This window comes from Pholis gunnellus, assembly GCF_910591455.1.
Source record: "Pholis gunnellus genome assembly, chromosome: 20".
NCBI lineage: Eukaryota > Metazoa > Chordata > Actinopteri > Perciformes > Pholidae > Pholis > Pholis gunnellus.
Window position 1 is genome coordinate 20922844 of NC_136547.1, and position 17023 is coordinate 20939866.

Sequence of the window (17023 nt, forward strand, 5' to 3'; positions counted from 1 at the left end):
ACATAGATTTGCTCTATTTTCATTTCTTCATCGCAATAAAAAGGATCTGAATACTTTCCCAGTAAACCCGCCCGGCTGGTCCCAGGTCAGTCCTGGTCTTACCTGTAGGTGTCTCAGCAGGTCCAGATCAGAGAGTCTCTCTGTCCGTCCATCAGAGTCCAACGAGACAGAAAACAGCAGCACCCCTCTCTCTCTCTCTCTCTCTCTCTCTCTCTCTCTCTCTCTCTCTCTCTCTCTCTCTCTCTCTCTCTCTCTCTCTCTCTCTCTCTCTCTCTCTCTCTCTCTCTCTCTCTCTCTCTCTCTCTCTCTCTCTCTCTCTCTCTGTCTCTCTCTCTCTCTCATGAGTCCTCTCTCTCTCTCCTTTGGGGGTTTTCTCTGTTTTCCCTCCGCTGTCAGTTTGTTTCATGACAACCAAGAAGCTGGATTCACAAACACAAACTCCTCTAAAAGGTTGTTCCTGGTTTTAGTCTTGGTTTCAGTCCTGGACTCTGGGAGACCAGGACTGATTCTAGACCGGCAGATTCAGAGGTCTCTCATATTCATATTTCCAAATCATTGACTTTGTTGATTTTGTTTTTATTCTTCAGAGAATCAAACTGATCCTGGAACTCAAAAAATAACCACTAAATGTGCTGAAATGTAAATGAAGAACAAACAGAGGACGAGCTCTCCTCCTCCTCCCTCATTGGTTGGACTCTCCACTCTCCAAAGACCTCAACCTGAAGGCGACAAAAAGCCAGATCCAGAAGGTCTGAACAGGTTTCAAACCAGATCCAAGCTAAAGGTGTGAACCAAACTCTGAAGGTGTTACAGATCACATCAGATCCACTAGACCTCTATCAGACCAGGACTGACCCAGACTCACCTGTGCAGGTTTTCATCACAGAAGGATCCCAGTCGCTGCATCTCAGACTGGAAGAAACTCTGCAGGAAAAATAATGAATAATAATAATTAAAACATTTAAGTGAACATAGTTCAGTCGTAGTATTAATAGTAGTACTACTAGTAGTATCTGTTAGTACCAGGATCTGTGTGTTCATGCTATTCAGGCTGGTCGAGTTCTCATGAAGTCGGTTCAGCTGATCACTGACGCTGTTCTCAAACCTCTGCAGCAACACTAACCTACACACACGCACACACACACACACATGACGGACAGGTGTGTGGAGTGGGCGGTACCTGTGTTGATGGACAGGTGTGTGGAGTGGGCGGTACCTGTGTTGATGGACAGGTGTGTGGAGTGGGCGGTACCTGTGTTGATGGACAGGTGTGTGGAGTGGGCGGTACCTGTGTTGATGGACAGCTGTCAGCAGTGAGGAGACGTGTTGTTGACACTCTTTTAAAGACAGAAGAATATCAGCTTCAACGTTCTGCCAGCAGCCCTGAAAACAATCCATAATACAAGTTTTTATTGATTAACCATTGAAGCTATTGATCAAATATCAATACCAGTATTTTTGTGCACTGACAGTCAAGTGTTGGTTGAGTTGTGTTTTGAAGGTGTTGAAGGCAGCTGTGATGCCAGACGTCGGGTCTGACTCCACCACAGGCGCCTCCCTCTCGACAGATGACCCCGCCCCTGTATCAGACAGCTCCTCCTCCTCTGGTGGCTCCGCCCCCTCCTGTGGAGACTCTGAGACCAGGTGAGCAGCAGATTTATTAAACAATTCAAACATTGATGCCAGTTTGAGAAAAGCAGCAAAGACAAAACTACCTGCCGGTAGTGAGTTAGTCATCTCCCCCTCCGGCTGGGGCTCCGCCTTCCTCTTTTGGGCCAGTGGACCCTCATTGTGGTCTGACAGGTAGCCTTCACATAGAGAAACAAAACAGTCCGGAGTAAAGACCATCTCTAATATGAAGCCTCATCACCTTAAGTCTGAAACAGATTATTAAAGAGTTCTGTGAGGGTTTAGATCATCCAGAGACCTGAATCTGGAGCGGCTCTCTTCCTGTCACAACTCAAGACTTCCTGGAACAACAAACAGGAAACGGGTGAAACACAGCAGACAGCTGATGATTTTAAAAGAGAAACAGAAGAACTAATGTACCTTTATATTTCCTCCAAACTCCTCCCTCTGTTCCTGAGAGACCTCTTGCTCCGCCCCCACAGTAACCCCTGAGAGACAGACAGGTTCAACCAATAGTCTCACTGATCTCTAGCTAAAACCTGTTTTTGATTCGGTTCATGGTCCACTCAAGGTGAAAGGACCTGAAGTATCTGAGTGTCAGTTATGATAAGAAAAGGTGCTTCAGTGCTTCCTTTCTAATCCCATTTAGCAAAAGAGGCACTGGACCGTCCTTTACCAAAGGAAAGGAGACCGTGGACCTTCCTTTACCAAAGGAAAGGAGACCGTGGACCGTCCTTTACCAAAGGAAAGGAGACCGTGGACCTTCCTTTACCAAAGGAAAGGAGACCGTGGACCGTCCTTTATCAAAGGAAAGGAGACCGTGGACCTTCCTTTACCAAAGGAAAGGAGACCGTGGACCTTCCTTTACCAAAGGAAAGGAGACCGTGGACCGTCCTTTACCAAAGGAAAGGAGACCGTGGACCTTCCTTTACCAAAGGAAAGGAGACCGTGGACCGTCCTTTATCAAAGGAAAGGAGACCGTGGACCTTCCTTTACCAAAGGAAAGGAGACCGTGGACCGTCCTTTACCAAAGGAAAGGAGACCGTGGACCTTCCTTTACCAAAGGAAAGGAGACCGTGGACCGTCCTTTACCAAAGGAAAGGAGACCGTGGACCTTCCTTTATCAAAGGAAAGGAGACCGTGGACCTTCCTTTACCAAAGGAAAGGAGACTGTGGACCTTCCTTTACCAAAGGAAAGGAGACCATGGACCTTCCTTTACCAAAGGAAAGGAGACCGTGGACCTTCCTTTACCAAAGGAAAGGAGACCGTGGACCTTCCTTTATCAAAGGAAAGGAGACCGTGGACCTTCCTTTACCAAAGGAAAGGAGACCGTGGACCTTCCTTTATCAAAGGAAAGGAGACCATGGACCTTCCTTTATCAAAGGAAAGGAGACCGTGGACCTTCCTTTACCAAAGGAAAGGAGACCGTGGACCTTCCTTTACCAAAAGAAAGGAGACCATGGACCTTCCTTTACCAAAGGAAAGGAGACCGTGGACCTTCCTTTATCAAAGGAAAGGAGACCGTGGACCTTCCTTTACCAAAGGAAAGGAGACCGTGGACCTTCCTTTATCAAAGGAAAGGAGACCGTGGACCTTCCTTTACCAAAGGAAAGGAGACCGTGGACCTTCCTTTATCAAAGGAAAGGAGACCGTGGACCTTCCTTTACCAAAGGAAAGGAGACTGTGGACCTTCCTTTATCAAAGGAAAGGAGACCATGGACCTTCCTTTACCAAAGGAAAGGAGACCGTGGACCTTCCTTTATCAAAGGAAAGGAGACCGTGGACCTTCCTTTACCAAAGGAAAGGAGACTGTGGACCTTCCTTTATCAAAGGAAAGGAGACCGTGGACCTTCCTTTATCAAAGGAAAGGAGACCGTGGACCTTCCTTTACCAAAGGAAAGGAGACCATGGACCTTCCTTTACCAAAGGAAAGGAGACCGTGGACCTTCCTTTATCAAAGGAAAGGAGACCGTGGACCTTCCTTTACCAAAGGAAAGGAGACCATGGACCTTCCTTTACCAAAGGAAAGGAGACTGTGGACCTTCCTTTATCAAAGGAAAGGAGACCATGGACCTTCCTTTACCAAAGGAAAGGAGACCGTGGACCTTCCTTTATCAAAGGAAAGGAGACCGTGGACCTTCCTTTATCAAAGGAAAGGAGACCGTGGACCTTCCTTTACCAAAGGAAAGGAGACCGTGGACCTTCCTTTACCAAAGGAAAGGAGACCGTGGACCTTCCTTTACCAAAGGAAAGGAGACCATGGACCTTCCTTTACCAAAGGAAAGGAGACCGTGGACCTTCCTTTACCAAAGGAAAGGAGACTGTGGACCTTCCTTTACCAAAGGAAAGGAGACCGTGGACCTTCCTTTATCAAAGGAAAGGAGACGGACTGACCTGAGTTGCGTGTTGGAGTCGAGTGTCGGTCTGATCTGATCTGATCAAACAGAAACTCTGATCTGCTCACTGAAGTCTGAAAATAACAAACAATCAATTAAAGTCTAACCTTCCTGTTTTTATTGACAGCTGATGATTTTACTAAGAAGTTACCTTAAAGACAGAAGAGTCTTCCTCACTGCTAGGAGATGACAGAGGAAGAACTAGACAGACAGACAGACAGACAGACAGACAGAGAGTTTTTTGGTTTTACATTTGTATTTTATAATTATTATTACAGACTAAAGGAGTTGATTGAGTCTTTATTAAACACACTCACCCTTCAGCTGACTCTTGCTCCGTGGTTTCTTCCTGCTGTAGGATCGACCATGGACCGTACCACCTGTGTCCTTCAGACAGGGGGAACTCTGGACCAGCTGTTCATACAGGGAGACAAAGACAGACACAGAGACAGGTAGTCAGAGAGACAGACAGAGAGACAGGCAGAATGATAAAGAGACAGACAGACAGGCAGACAGGTACCATGAAGACCTTCCCAGCAGCCTCCTCCAGGTCTCGGTGGTGTTCAGAGCTGAAGTTCAGCTCCACTGTCTGACCTCTGCTGTTGTGGTGCATGATGGGATTGTTCAGCCTGACACTGAGGACTGTCTCTGTCCCAGTGCATTCTGGGAAAACACACATACACACAGTTTTACTGATGAGAACCTGATCAGAAATATCAATCAATCATTAGAAACGTGTTAATGAGGACTGACCGTCATGTTTCAGGTGAAGACTGTAATGAACCACTTCCTCCTTCAGCAGGTGGATCGACCCCCACAGGAAACCCTGAGACATCAACACACAGAGACAGGTCTAACAAGACAAGTTTATATATATATATATACTGTAGTAGTACCAGTACTACTGCGTTAGTACCTGAGGCTCATCGATGAAGAAGCTCACACATCCTGAGCTCACGTTAAAATCAATCCAGAACTCGTCCAGTTTTTCGTCTTTTGGTGGAAACAGCTGTAGAAGAAGAAACATGAAGTAAACAAGATGTCTGCAGAGATCTGGTTTATACTTTAAAGGTTGAATGTTTTCACCTCAGTGGAGTCGAGGAATGCTCTGACACAGGGGAAGGTGTACACCCTGACAGACAGAACGCAGGTTTAAAAATCCCCAAGATGAAGAGTTTTTAAGATTCATTACAATGATAAAGTTCTTCACCTCCTCTGGTCACCATGGTGATCGTTAACAAAGTTCAGGAAACGTCGACAGTCCTGGCGAGAGAGAGAGAGAGAGACGGTTCAGAGAGAGAGAGACGGTTCAGAGAGAGAGAGACAGGTGAACAAACCAAACGTACTCTGAGTGGATGGGAGGAAAAAATGTCCACATCCACAATCAAACAATCAAAGCTTGACAACTCTTATAGTTGGTCTGGCTCAGGTTTATAGTTAGGACTGGTTCAGGTTTATAGTTAGGACTGGTTCAGGTTTATAGTTAGGACTGGTTCAGGTTTATAGTTAGGACTGGTTCAGGTTTATAGTTAGGACTGGTTCAGGTTTATAGTTAGGACTGGTTCAGGTTTATAGTGAGGACTGGCTCAGGTTTATAGTTAGGACTGGTTCAGGTTTATAGTTAGGACTGGTTCAGGTTTATAGTGAGGACTGGCTCAGGTTTATAGTTAGGACTGGTTCAGGTTTATAGTTAGGACTGGTTCAGGTTTATAGTTAGGACTGGCTCAGGTTTATAGTTAGGACTGGTTCAGGTTTATAGTTAGGACTGGCTCAGGTTTATAGTTAGGACTGGTTCAGGTTTATAGTTAGGACTGGCTCAGGTTTATAGTTAGGACTGGCTCAGGTTTATAGTTAGGACTGGCTCAGGTTTATAGTTAGGGCTACAAGTAGAGAGGCAGACAGGTCACAGAAAGAAAGACAGGAAGAAAGACAAACAGGTGTTCAAACAGACAGGTCGGTCAGTCACTCACCACTTCAAAGTCTGCGTCTCTGATGTCACAGAAGGCACTGCTGATGTCATGGCTGGAGAACCACTGATTGGCTCTCTGCTCTCGGTCCTTCCTGGGAGTCAGACGACACAAAGCCTCTGACAGGCTGACCTGCAGCTCGTAGTCTACAACAGCACCATTGAAAACAGAGCTTCAGACACCTGGAGAATTTAAACATGTCCTTAACTACAGCGCTCCCTCACTACAGCGCTCCCTCACTACAGGGCTCCCTCACTACAGGGCTCCCTCACTACAGCGCTCCCTCACTACAGCGCTCCCTCACTACAGGGCTCCCTCACTACAGCGCTCCCTCACTACAGGGCTCCCTCACTACAGCGCTCCCACACTACAGCGCCAGGGCTCCCTCACTACAGCGCTCCCTCACTACAGCGCTCCCTCACTACAGCGCTCCCTCACTACAGGGCTCCCTCACTACAGCGCCAGGGCTCCCTCACTACAGCGCTCCCTCACTACAGGGCTCCCTCACTACAGGGCTCCCTCACTACAGCGCTCCCTCACTACAGGGCTCCCTCACTACAGCGCTCCCTCACTACAGTGCTCTCTCACTACAGCGCTCCCTCACTACAGGGCTCCCTCACTACAGGGCTCCCTCACTACAGCGCTCCCTCAATACAGCGCTCCCTCACTACAGCTCACCCTCAATATAGCACTCCCTCACTACAGGGCTCCCTCACTACAGTGCTCCCTCACTACAGCGCTCCCTCACTACAGGGCTCCCTCACTACAGGGCTCCCTCACTACAGCGCTCCCTCACTACAGCGCTCCCTCACTACAGGGCTCCCTCACTACAGCGCTCCCTCACTACAGGGCTCCCTCACTACAGCGCTCCCTCACTACAGCGCTCCCTCACTACAGGGCTCCCTCACTACAGGGCTCCCTCACTACAGCGCTCTCTCACTACAGGGCTCCCTCACTACAGCGCTCCCTCACTACAGCGCTCCCTCACTACAGCGCTCCCTCACTACACTGCTTCGACTGCATCAACTTTAATGTCACACTTAAACTTAATGTAAGAACTTACCTCCAACTGTCAGAACTGCTGCTGCCACCTGAGATCTGTGAGACAGACAGGTAAAAAGACATTGTGTACAATGTGTACTGGGTGTGTACTATAGTGTGTACTGGGTGTGTATTACAGTATTAGGGTCTGGTTCTGGTCGATCTGGATCAGTTTCTTCTGCTCGCGGCTCAGAGACTCCAGGATGCTGTTAAATGTTCTGATGGCCTGAAACAAGAAAAACACACTTTAAACTGAAACAACACAAACGTTCTAGATGCCAGACCAGTACAGACCAGTACAGACCAGTACAGACCAGTACAGACCAGTATGATTGAATTTTGGTTTGGTTTCCATGGTTACCTCAAGTCTCAGTGGAAAGTGGATTTCTGGTTCCAGAGTGAACCGAGCCAGCTGAAGGAGAACCACAGACAGCTGACTGACTAAGAGACAGACGGGTACAGAGACAGACGGGTACAGAGACAGACGGGTGAGTCCAACATGTGACACAAAGGGAATAATATCTGAAGATTAAAGACACAAATGAGGAAACAAACCTGGAAGAGAAGCCCGACCCAACAGCTGGCAGGCAGGCAGACAGGCAGGCAGGCAGGCAGACAGAGAGACAGTTATTGGTGATTTTAGCACACAAATAAAACGTATTGTAGTGTTGTGTAGTAAAGTGTGTGTGTAGTAAAGTCGCGACACAATACACCCACACAGGATTATGTGACTAAAGCAACGCTGGCCTCCATTTCCCAGCATGCTCCTCACCTGAAAGTAGTCATAAAACTCCTCAGTGAGGCTCAGCAGGGAGGCGGAGCTCCTCAGGAGGTCAGAGGTCAGAAGGTCATGGACGGCTTCGAACCACAACACCACCTAAACAAACAACTCTACTGATGATCGGGTTCAATACTCCAGGTACAGATTACTTTATTTATGTATGACTAATTATTGAATTATGTTCATTTTATTTGATGAGCTACTTTTAGTGGATAATCAAATAATCAGATCACTAATTATTTTAGTATATTACTCCGATTGCTTTCGTAGATTACAGAGTAACAGATTACTTTAGCGGTCAGCCCGTGATCGATGAGTATCTGCAGATGGACTCTGTTCTCTGATAGAACCTCTAAAGACTTCAACACGACCAGGACTCTGGAGAAACTGGATCCACACAGATCCTGAAACCAAACAACAGACAATAAACAGAAGAGGAAATAAAACCAGCTCAGATTAATAAGTTGCTGACATGATATAAATGTAGAGTTTAAAATCTGGAGCTGTTGTCTTGGCAGCAAGTTGAATGTAACCTGCTAAAGTGAAAGGAACCTTTGAACGAAGGAACCTTTGAATGGAGGAACCTTTGAATGGAGGAACCTTTGGAAGGAGGAACCTTTGAATGAAGGAACCTTTGGATGGAGGAACCTTTGAAAGGAGGAACCTTTGAAAAGAGGAACCTTTGGATGGAGGAACCTTTGAAAGGAGGAACCTTTGAAAAGAGGAACCTTTGAATGAAGGAACCTTTGGAAGGAGGAACCTTTGAATGAAGGAACCTTTGGGAGGAGGAACCTTTGAAGGAAGGAACCTTTGGAAGGAGGAACCTTTGAATGAAGGAACCTTCGGAAGGAGGAACCTTTGAAAGGAGGAACCTTTGAATGAAGGAACCTTTGGACGGAGGAACCTTTGAAAGGAGGAACCTTTGAACAAAGGAAACTTTGGAAGGAGGAAACTTTGAATGAAGGAACCTTTGGAAGGAGGAACCTTTGAATGAAGGAACCTTTGGAAGGAGGAACCTTTGAATGAAGGAACCTTTGGAAGGAGGAACCTTTGAATGAAGGAACCTTTGGAAGGAGGAACCTTTGAATGAAGGAACCTTTGGAAGGAGGAACCTTTAAATGAAGGAACCTTTAGAAGGATGAACCTTTGAACGAAGGAACCTTTAGAAGGAGGAATCTTTGAACAAAGGAACCTTTGAGAGAGGAACCACACACACACACATCGCCACGGTGACCACCCTGTCCCGTTACCTTGGTGACCAGCTGGTCCAGTCTGGTGAGCGTGATGTCACTGAGACCTTCATCCTGAAGAACTGAGACCAGATCAGAGGAGTCTCCACGGAGGAGACAGTCCTCTATCTTCACCTCCATCTGAGAGACACACACACACACACACACACACACACACACACACACACACACACACACACACACACACACACACACACACACACACACACACACACACACACACACACCTTCTATTATTAAAATCCAGCAGCAGTTTTATTTTGGTGAGTCACTTCCGGCGGACAGCCAGCAGGGGGCGCTGCAGACTACTGTGTGACAGACCAGGGGTGGACAAAATAACAGAAACGTCTGCAGGTCCCGCACATGAAGTGAACGTGAACACATTTACACTCTGATCGGATTACGTCATTAAAATGACGAAACTTCTCTTCTTTGGTTTCATATTTAAATGAACAGAATTATCATGACGACACATTTCCGGATCAATAATCAATAATGTTGTACAGCTGACTCTGAAAAAATAATCAAAGAATCAATAATCAGATTATTTACCATCGCTTCTCTTCTCTCAGCGTGTCGGGAGCGCGCACAGCTGCTGCTAACTAACTCATTAGAGTCGAGAACGCGCAGGTGCAGAGTGAGAAAATAGTCCCGACGCAGCGGAGGAATATCAGCTTCATTCAGACCAAAACCAGAGAAATAAAAGAGATGAAAACAATATTCATGAATCAATTCAACAAATCAGATGAAATAAATAATTTATCATAAATGTTAAACTAATTCACACAGTTCATCATTTTATTCAAACAGGTAAAAGTTTTATTGAATTAAAATCTATTTTAAATACATTTATTATTATTAAAGACAGACAGACAGACAGAGAGACAGAGAGACAGACAGACAGACAGACAGACAGACAGACAGACAGACAGACAGACAGACAGACAGAGAGAGAGAAGCTGATGTCCTCTTGTCCTTTAATTGATGACTAATGAGTTTGTTTGTTTTAGGAGAAACACTGAAGTGTTTACACAACACACACACACACACCTGTTCACCTGTGTGTGTGTGTGTGTGTGTGTGTGTGTGTTTCTCTGAATCAGCATCTTTCAAACCTGAAACATTAAAACTAAAGAAAATCATCTGAATATCAATATGTTAAATATGAAATGAGTTAAACTGATTCTCTTTATTATTGATATTGAATATTTAATGGTATAATTAATAATGATAATAATAATAACAATTATAATAACAATAATAATAATAATTATAACAGAATGATGAAAATAAAACATATTTAAATATTCTGTTGGTTAATTAATGTCTCTGATCAATAAACTGATAAATATTAAATCATGTTGACACACACACACACACACACACACACACACACACACACACACACCTTCCTCTGTGAGCTCGCGCTGTCTCACCTGTTCATTCACTTCGTACCTGAAACTCAGCGGAGCAGCACGCGCTCTCTGAAGGAGCCGCGCGACTCGACCTTCAAACTTTGTTTCTCTTTTGTTTCTGGAACCGTTGGTTCGATCTGAACCAGGACCAGGACCAGGACCAGGACCAGGACCAGGACCGGGAACAGGACCAGGACCAGGAGGATGTCCCGGGCGGAGGAGCGCGAGGAGGCGGACTGCGTGTGTTCGGTCGGGATGAAGTTCACGTGGGACATCAACGATCCCAAACTACCGCAGGTACGAACCGGATCAATGAGGGACCGATAGAGACCAGAACCAGAACCAGAAGATCTCTTTGGAGGAATTTGATTTATCGTAAAGAAACAAATTGAAACACTTTAAAGGTTCACATCTGATTCTGATCTTTAAATATCTAAACACAATTATTATTATTAAAAAAATATTCTGATCGTTAATAATAAGATTCAGTTCTTTAATCTTAAATTCAATTATTTTATATTTATAATTGACTGTTTTAAAGCGAATGTATTGTTCTTATTGTTCTTATTGTTCTTATTGTCATAATGTAATAAATTGAACAGAATGATTTCTTAAATACATTAAATGTGTTTCAGAGAAACTGAATTATGAGGAAACAAATGTTTTTAGTAAAATATAATTAATATCAGTTCACAGTAATAATATTAAATATTAAAATATAATACAAATGAAAATAAAAAGATTTATGATATAAAATATTGAGCTGTTTTCTTTGAGTTCTGTTTTATTATTGATCACCTTCATTATATATTTACAGATATGAATCATATTATAACATTTATTAATTATGTTTTACTATGAACAGATATTCATGATATTTAAATATTTAAATCCACCTGAGAAATGATGGTTTTGAGAGTAATTATCATCACGTTAGTTTATCTCTAAAGATCATTTTGTATTTTTAATGAAGAATCTTAATTTCATTCCTCAAGTCTGAATCTCCTGAAACATAAAAATATGAATGAAATACATTTAGAGAAAATATAATAATGACGAGTTTCATAATGTAATGTCATCATCATCATTGTGTTATTTCTGTACATTAATATCTAAATATGCTTTTAATTGATATATTTTACATCATAAATCATTTTTATTTGATTTAGTTTTATATCTAAAACACTTTAACTCAAGTTCATTTCACTAAATCAGTAAAAATCACAAAAGATGTTATTAACATTAAGCGTTTATATTTGATTTGATTTTCATTTCTGTCATTTTTTTCACAATGGTTTATTGTTACATAGTTATTTAATAAAACAAACGCATCATAATGTGGCAGATTCAATGTTTCACAGTTTCACATGAAATGAATGAATGAAGGTTTGTCTGAAGGTTGAGAAGCTGCTGACTCGGCTCTTCTCTCTGTTGTTCATCAAACAGAAGAAACTGGTTTTCATATTTTTGTTTCCGTGAAACCAAAACAAACAGTTTGTGAGGAGGAACAGCTGATCGATATCTGATTGATTTGTGACCAAAACTCGTCTTCATGTTCAGACTTTACAATCAGATAATCAAAGCAGGCAGACAGGCAGACAGGCAGACAGGCAGACAGACAGACAGACAGACAGACAGACAGACAGACAGACAGACAGACAGGCAGACAGACAGACAGACAGACAGACAGGCAGACAGACAGGCAGGCAGACAGGGAGACTTTAACACGTCATCAGATCACTATGTAGGAAATACTGTTCACTAACCTGTCTGTCTCTCTCTGTCTGTCTGTCTGTCTGTCTGTCTGTCTGTCTGTCTGTCTGTCTGTCTGTCTGTCTGTCTGTCTGTCTGTCTGTCTGTCTGCAGGACACAAAGCAGTTCGACCCGTTCCAGGAGTGGACAGACGGTTACGTTCGATACATCTACAGCGGTGAGAAACCTTTGATCTACAGTGTGATGTCACCACGTACAGTGTGATGTCACCAGGTACAGTGTGATGTCACCAGGTTGTTGGGATCTATCAGGAGCGTGTTTGGTTATCAGTAGAATTATTAACAATGATCAATAATAACGGGCACCACCCTGACAACAACAACCAAACTATCAACTATAAACTCATCACTAGAGTTCACTCACGATGTCAACAGTCTGCTACACATTCAGAGTGAACGTGAAGGTTTGAGATCAGCTGTTATCACAATACACACACACACACACAGTAACCACAGACAGCTGCTCTTTAAAGTAGAACAGTTTATTACATTCTGATAATAATGATCAAGTCAAATAATATCTAAAACTAACAACTACTACACAATGATGAGCTACTATCTAACATCAGCAAACAATCTGTGGTGTGTGTGTGTGTGTGTGTGGGGGGGGGGGGGGGGGGGGGGTGAGACACTAGTCTCGTATGTAATCACGCCACGTGGGACTACAAAATGGTGGCGGGGCCACGATAGAGACCACGTTATCACACCACGTGTGTGTGGGATGAGTCGTTAAACCTATATGTGTGTGTGAGTGTGTGTTAGTCAAACACAGGCAAAGAAAAAAGAAGAGAAAAAAAGAAAACCCTCAAAACAAGGCAGACCCTCACCGCCGCAGTAACATACAGAAACCCAACTTACCTTCGCTCGCGGTGCTGATCTAACACTACTGCAGCAGAATGGAACTCAGCGGTCCGTAAACAACAACACGTAACAATACAGTAAACTTAGAACAAAACAGAGGTTATAAACACACTATGACCTATTCTCTGCCCAGACACTAAGCCTCTTACTGTGAGACCACTTTGTAGCGGTCGATGTGGTTCTTCGAGTTTCTTTGAGTTTCTTCGAGTTTCTTGGTTCCTTCTCAGGATCCGGAGCTTCAAGCTGCGCGGCGATAAATCCTCCGAATGGCAGCGGGGATTACTCGGAAGAAAAGGGAATTTTTCTTCCTTATGACGGGCGAATGTCGACTTTAACGGGAAGAGAGATGTTGTCCTTCTCCTTCTCTGAGAAAATGGGCTTCATCCTTCTGCAGGTTAAAGTTGTCTGCTTCTCTTTTTCAGGATCCAAAAGCAGTCTGTTGTTCGTCCAGCGAATGTTAAGACTATTCCTAGGTTTTCTTAAAAGCAATAACGTCGTGCGCACCTGAATAGTTTAAATGTGTCGTGTTGTTTCCAGCTGAAGATAAGAACGCTCAGAGACATCTCTCCGGCTGGGCGATGAGGAACACCAACAACCACAACTGTCAGATCCTGAAGAAGTCGTGTCTGGGCGTGGTGGTCTGCTCTCGCGGCTGCACGCTGCCCGACGGTTTCAGGCTGCAGCTCCGCCCGGCCATCTGCGACAAGGCCCGGCAGAAACAGCAGAGTAAGTGAAAAAAAGGCCCAGAACCCGTCCAGGTATATCCTCCACCTGTTCCCCACCTGTCACCTGACCGGATTCATTGTGTTTCAGAGAAGCTGTGTCCGAGCTGCACCGCCGGTCTGGAGCTGCTGCCGTGTCGCGGTCACAGCGGTTACCCCGTCACCAACTTCTGGAGGGTCGATGGAAAGGCCATCTTCTTCCAGGTCATCACCTTCAAAAACACACATGCTAACATGCTAACTGGGCTAGATAATATAGCATATCTTTAGCAGACCAGATCCTGAATGAGAGACCAGTACTGATATCTGACTCTCTGAACCACGTTTTGGTCGACACTTGACCATCCTGACAGTCTGAGCAGGTTTAAACTAGATTTAGACTGTGTGAACGCCTCTAAACCAGATCCTGGACATCTAAAGGTGTTTTCATATTAGGAGAGGGTCCCTGATGTATACCAAGACTTGTCTGAAAAGTGGTCTAAACCGAGTCTGAACATTCTATTTTTAGATTCTAATCTAGTCTGTTGTTGTGGTTCTTCAGGCCAAAGGGGTCCACGATCATCCCAGACCAGAGTCCAAGTCAGAGACTGAAGCCAGACGAAGTTCGGTGAAGAGACGAGTCAGCTCGCCACCGTTCACCCCCAAGAGACGACTCATCGAAACGCAGGTCGACAACAAAAAACAACAACAGCTGTTTGTTTGTTGTTGTTTAATGTTTACTGATTTGTTTATTTGTTGTTTTCTGTTTCAGGCTCTGGGCCCCGCCCTCCTCTCCTGTGTCGATCCATCGGACAGAATCTCCTTCATCGAGCCCAATTACCCGCAGCATTACCCAGCATTCCAGAGCCCAGAGCCCTACTACAACCCCCACAATGCACTAGGAGAGACCCCGCCCACACTGCAGAAACCAACCAATCCCAGGCTTTACATGGGCCGGCCCGGCTACGAGTTCCAAGGATACCTGACCTCGCCTTCGTATCCCATGACATCTGACCTCTGTGACCCCAGGTCAGCCTCACACCTTTAAATACATTCGGAGTGAAACCAGATTCTGGAAGTCTAACCAACTGTAAACCAGATCCTGAAAGCATAAACAGAAACCAAAAGGTCTTGATAGATATGATCTGATCAAACCAGATTCTGCCAAATCCTGGCAGACCTAGGAGGTCTTGACAGTCTAAACAGGTCTAATCCAGACCACGCCATCTTAAACAGGATCTGATCCCACCAGACCTTGACATAGCAGACTGACCAGGTCTGAACCAGATCCTTAGAGTGTAAACTAGATCTTGACAGTCTGAACAGGTCTGAACTAGATCTTGGTTTCTCTGCAGGGTGGCTCCGGTCCTTGGTACCTCCTCTTCCTCCACATCATCGGCGGCTCCTCTCTCCTCCACTTGCTCCTCCTCCTTCGACCCCCAGACCAAGTCTCCTGCCGGCTGGAAGGAGCTGCTGAAGAGCTCCGCCCCCTACGGTGACAACCACCACTACTACAGCGCCGAATACCCCTGCCGTTACCCCAGCAACGCCCCGGGGTCCCCCGCTGCATTGCAGACCATCATCACCACGACAACCAAGGTGAGTAGAAGTTCATCAGGTGGGTCCATCTGCAGACATCAAGATGTGGGATTCTTTCTTCTGTTCCTGCCACGTTAACACCAGATCTGGTCCTCCTTAGGTCTCCTATCAGCCTTGTCCGAAGCCTCCTGCCGCGCTCCCTTCATACCAGTCAAGTCCTAAACCTTCTGCCGGCCTCCCATCCTATCAGCCCTCCTGTGCTCCTCCAAAACTTCCAGGCCTCCCCGGCTGCTCCTCCTCTCTGCTGGACGATCCCTCCTCTTCCTCATACTCCACCGAGGTGAAGCTGACGGAGGACTCGGGCGGAGTCATCAAGTCTCTGTCGTTTCAACCTGAACCTCTGCAGACCAAAACAGAGCGGGCCGACGGCTACGACTACCGCTACGCATACCCCAACACGTACCGCTACGACGACTACTGAGGCAGCGCTACCTCCACCTCCGTCAGCATGACTACTGTTACCACCGCTACCGCTACGCCTTCCCCAACACGTACCGCTACGACGACTACTGAGGCAGCGCTACCTCCACCTCCGTCAGCATGACTACTGTTACCACCGCTACCGCTACGCCTTCCCCAACACGTACCGCTACGACGACTACTGAGGCAGGGCTACCTCCACCTCCGTCAACATGACTACTGTTACCACCGCTACCGCTACGCCTTCCCCAACACGTACCGCTACGACGACTACTGAGGCAGGGCTACCTCCACCTCCGTCAGCATGACTACTGTTACCACCGCTACCGCTACGCATACCCCAACACGTACCGCTACGACGACTACTGAGGCAGGGCTACCTCCACCTCCGTCAGCATGACTACTGTTACCACCGCTACCGCTACGCCTTCTCCAACACGTACCGCTACGACGACTACTGAGGCAGGGCTGCCTCCACCTCCGTCAACATGACTACTGTTACCACTGCTACCGCTACGCCTTCTCCAACACGTACCGCTACGACGACTACTGAGGCAGGGCTACCTCCACCTCCGTCAGCATGACTACTGTTACCACCGCTACCGCTACGCCTTCTCCAACACGTACCGCTACGACGACTACTGAGGCAGGGCTACCTCCACCTCCGTCAACATGACTACTGTTACCACCGCTACCGCTACACCTTCCCCAACACGTACCGCTACGACGACTACTGAGGCAGGGCTACCTCCACCTCCGTCAACATGACTACTGTTACCACCGCTACCGCTACGCCTTCTCCAACACGTACCGCTACGACGACTACTGAGGCAGCGCTACCTCCACCTCCGTCAGCATGACTACTGTTACCACCGCTACCGCTACGCCTTCCCCAACACGTACCGCTACGACGACTACTGAGGCAGGGCTACCTCCACCTCCGTCAGCATGACTACTGTTACCACCGCAACCGCTACGCCTTCCCCAACACGTACCGCTACGACGACTACTGAGGCAGGGCTACCTCCACCTCCGTCAGCATGACTACTGTTACCACCGCTACCGCTACGCCTTCCCCAACACGTACCGCTACGACGACTACTGAGGCAGGGCTACCTCCACCTCCGTCAGCATGACTACTGTTACCACCGCTACCGCTACGCCTTCCCCAACACGTACCGCTACGACGA

At 46.2% G+C, this 17023-nt stretch overlaps 2 protein-coding genes across 2 annotated transcripts; one reads left to right on the top strand and one right to left on the bottom strand.

The window, feature by feature from the left end:
• Positions 1–682: 682 nt before the first annotated feature.
• sycp2l (synaptonemal complex protein 2-like) lies at positions 683–9185 on the bottom strand (the record flags this gene model as incomplete). Its single annotated transcript, XM_079181188.1, has 21 exons — positions 683–719; positions 866–924; positions 1024–1123; positions 1289–1383; positions 1471–1634; positions 1716–1808; positions 4025–4100; positions 4178–4227; positions 4344–4440; positions 4547–4689; positions 4780–4852; positions 4943–5035; positions 5113–5158; positions 5237–5289; positions 5997–6139; positions 7057–7091; positions 7172–7260; positions 7396–7471; positions 7754–7911; positions 8106–8219; positions 9066–9185. The coding sequence occupies 21 exons, from the start codon at positions 9183–9185 to the stop codon at positions 683–685; spliced, it is 1914 nt and encodes a 637-aa protein (XP_079037314.1).
• Positions 9186–10684: 1499 nt separating this feature from the next.
• Positions 10685–16003, top strand: gcm2 (glial cells missing transcription factor 2; the record flags this gene model as incomplete). The annotated part of the gene is made up of 8 exons (XM_079181410.1): positions 10685–10777; positions 12347–12410; positions 13651–13839; positions 13927–14039; positions 14377–14502; positions 14587–14843; positions 15170–15413; positions 15514–16003. 8 exons carry the CDS (start codon positions 10685–10687, stop codon positions 15832–15834), a joined length of 1407 nt encoding a protein of 468 aa, XP_079037536.1. The 3' UTR covers positions 15835–16003.
• Between the last annotated feature and the right edge of the window lie 1020 nt (positions 16004–17023).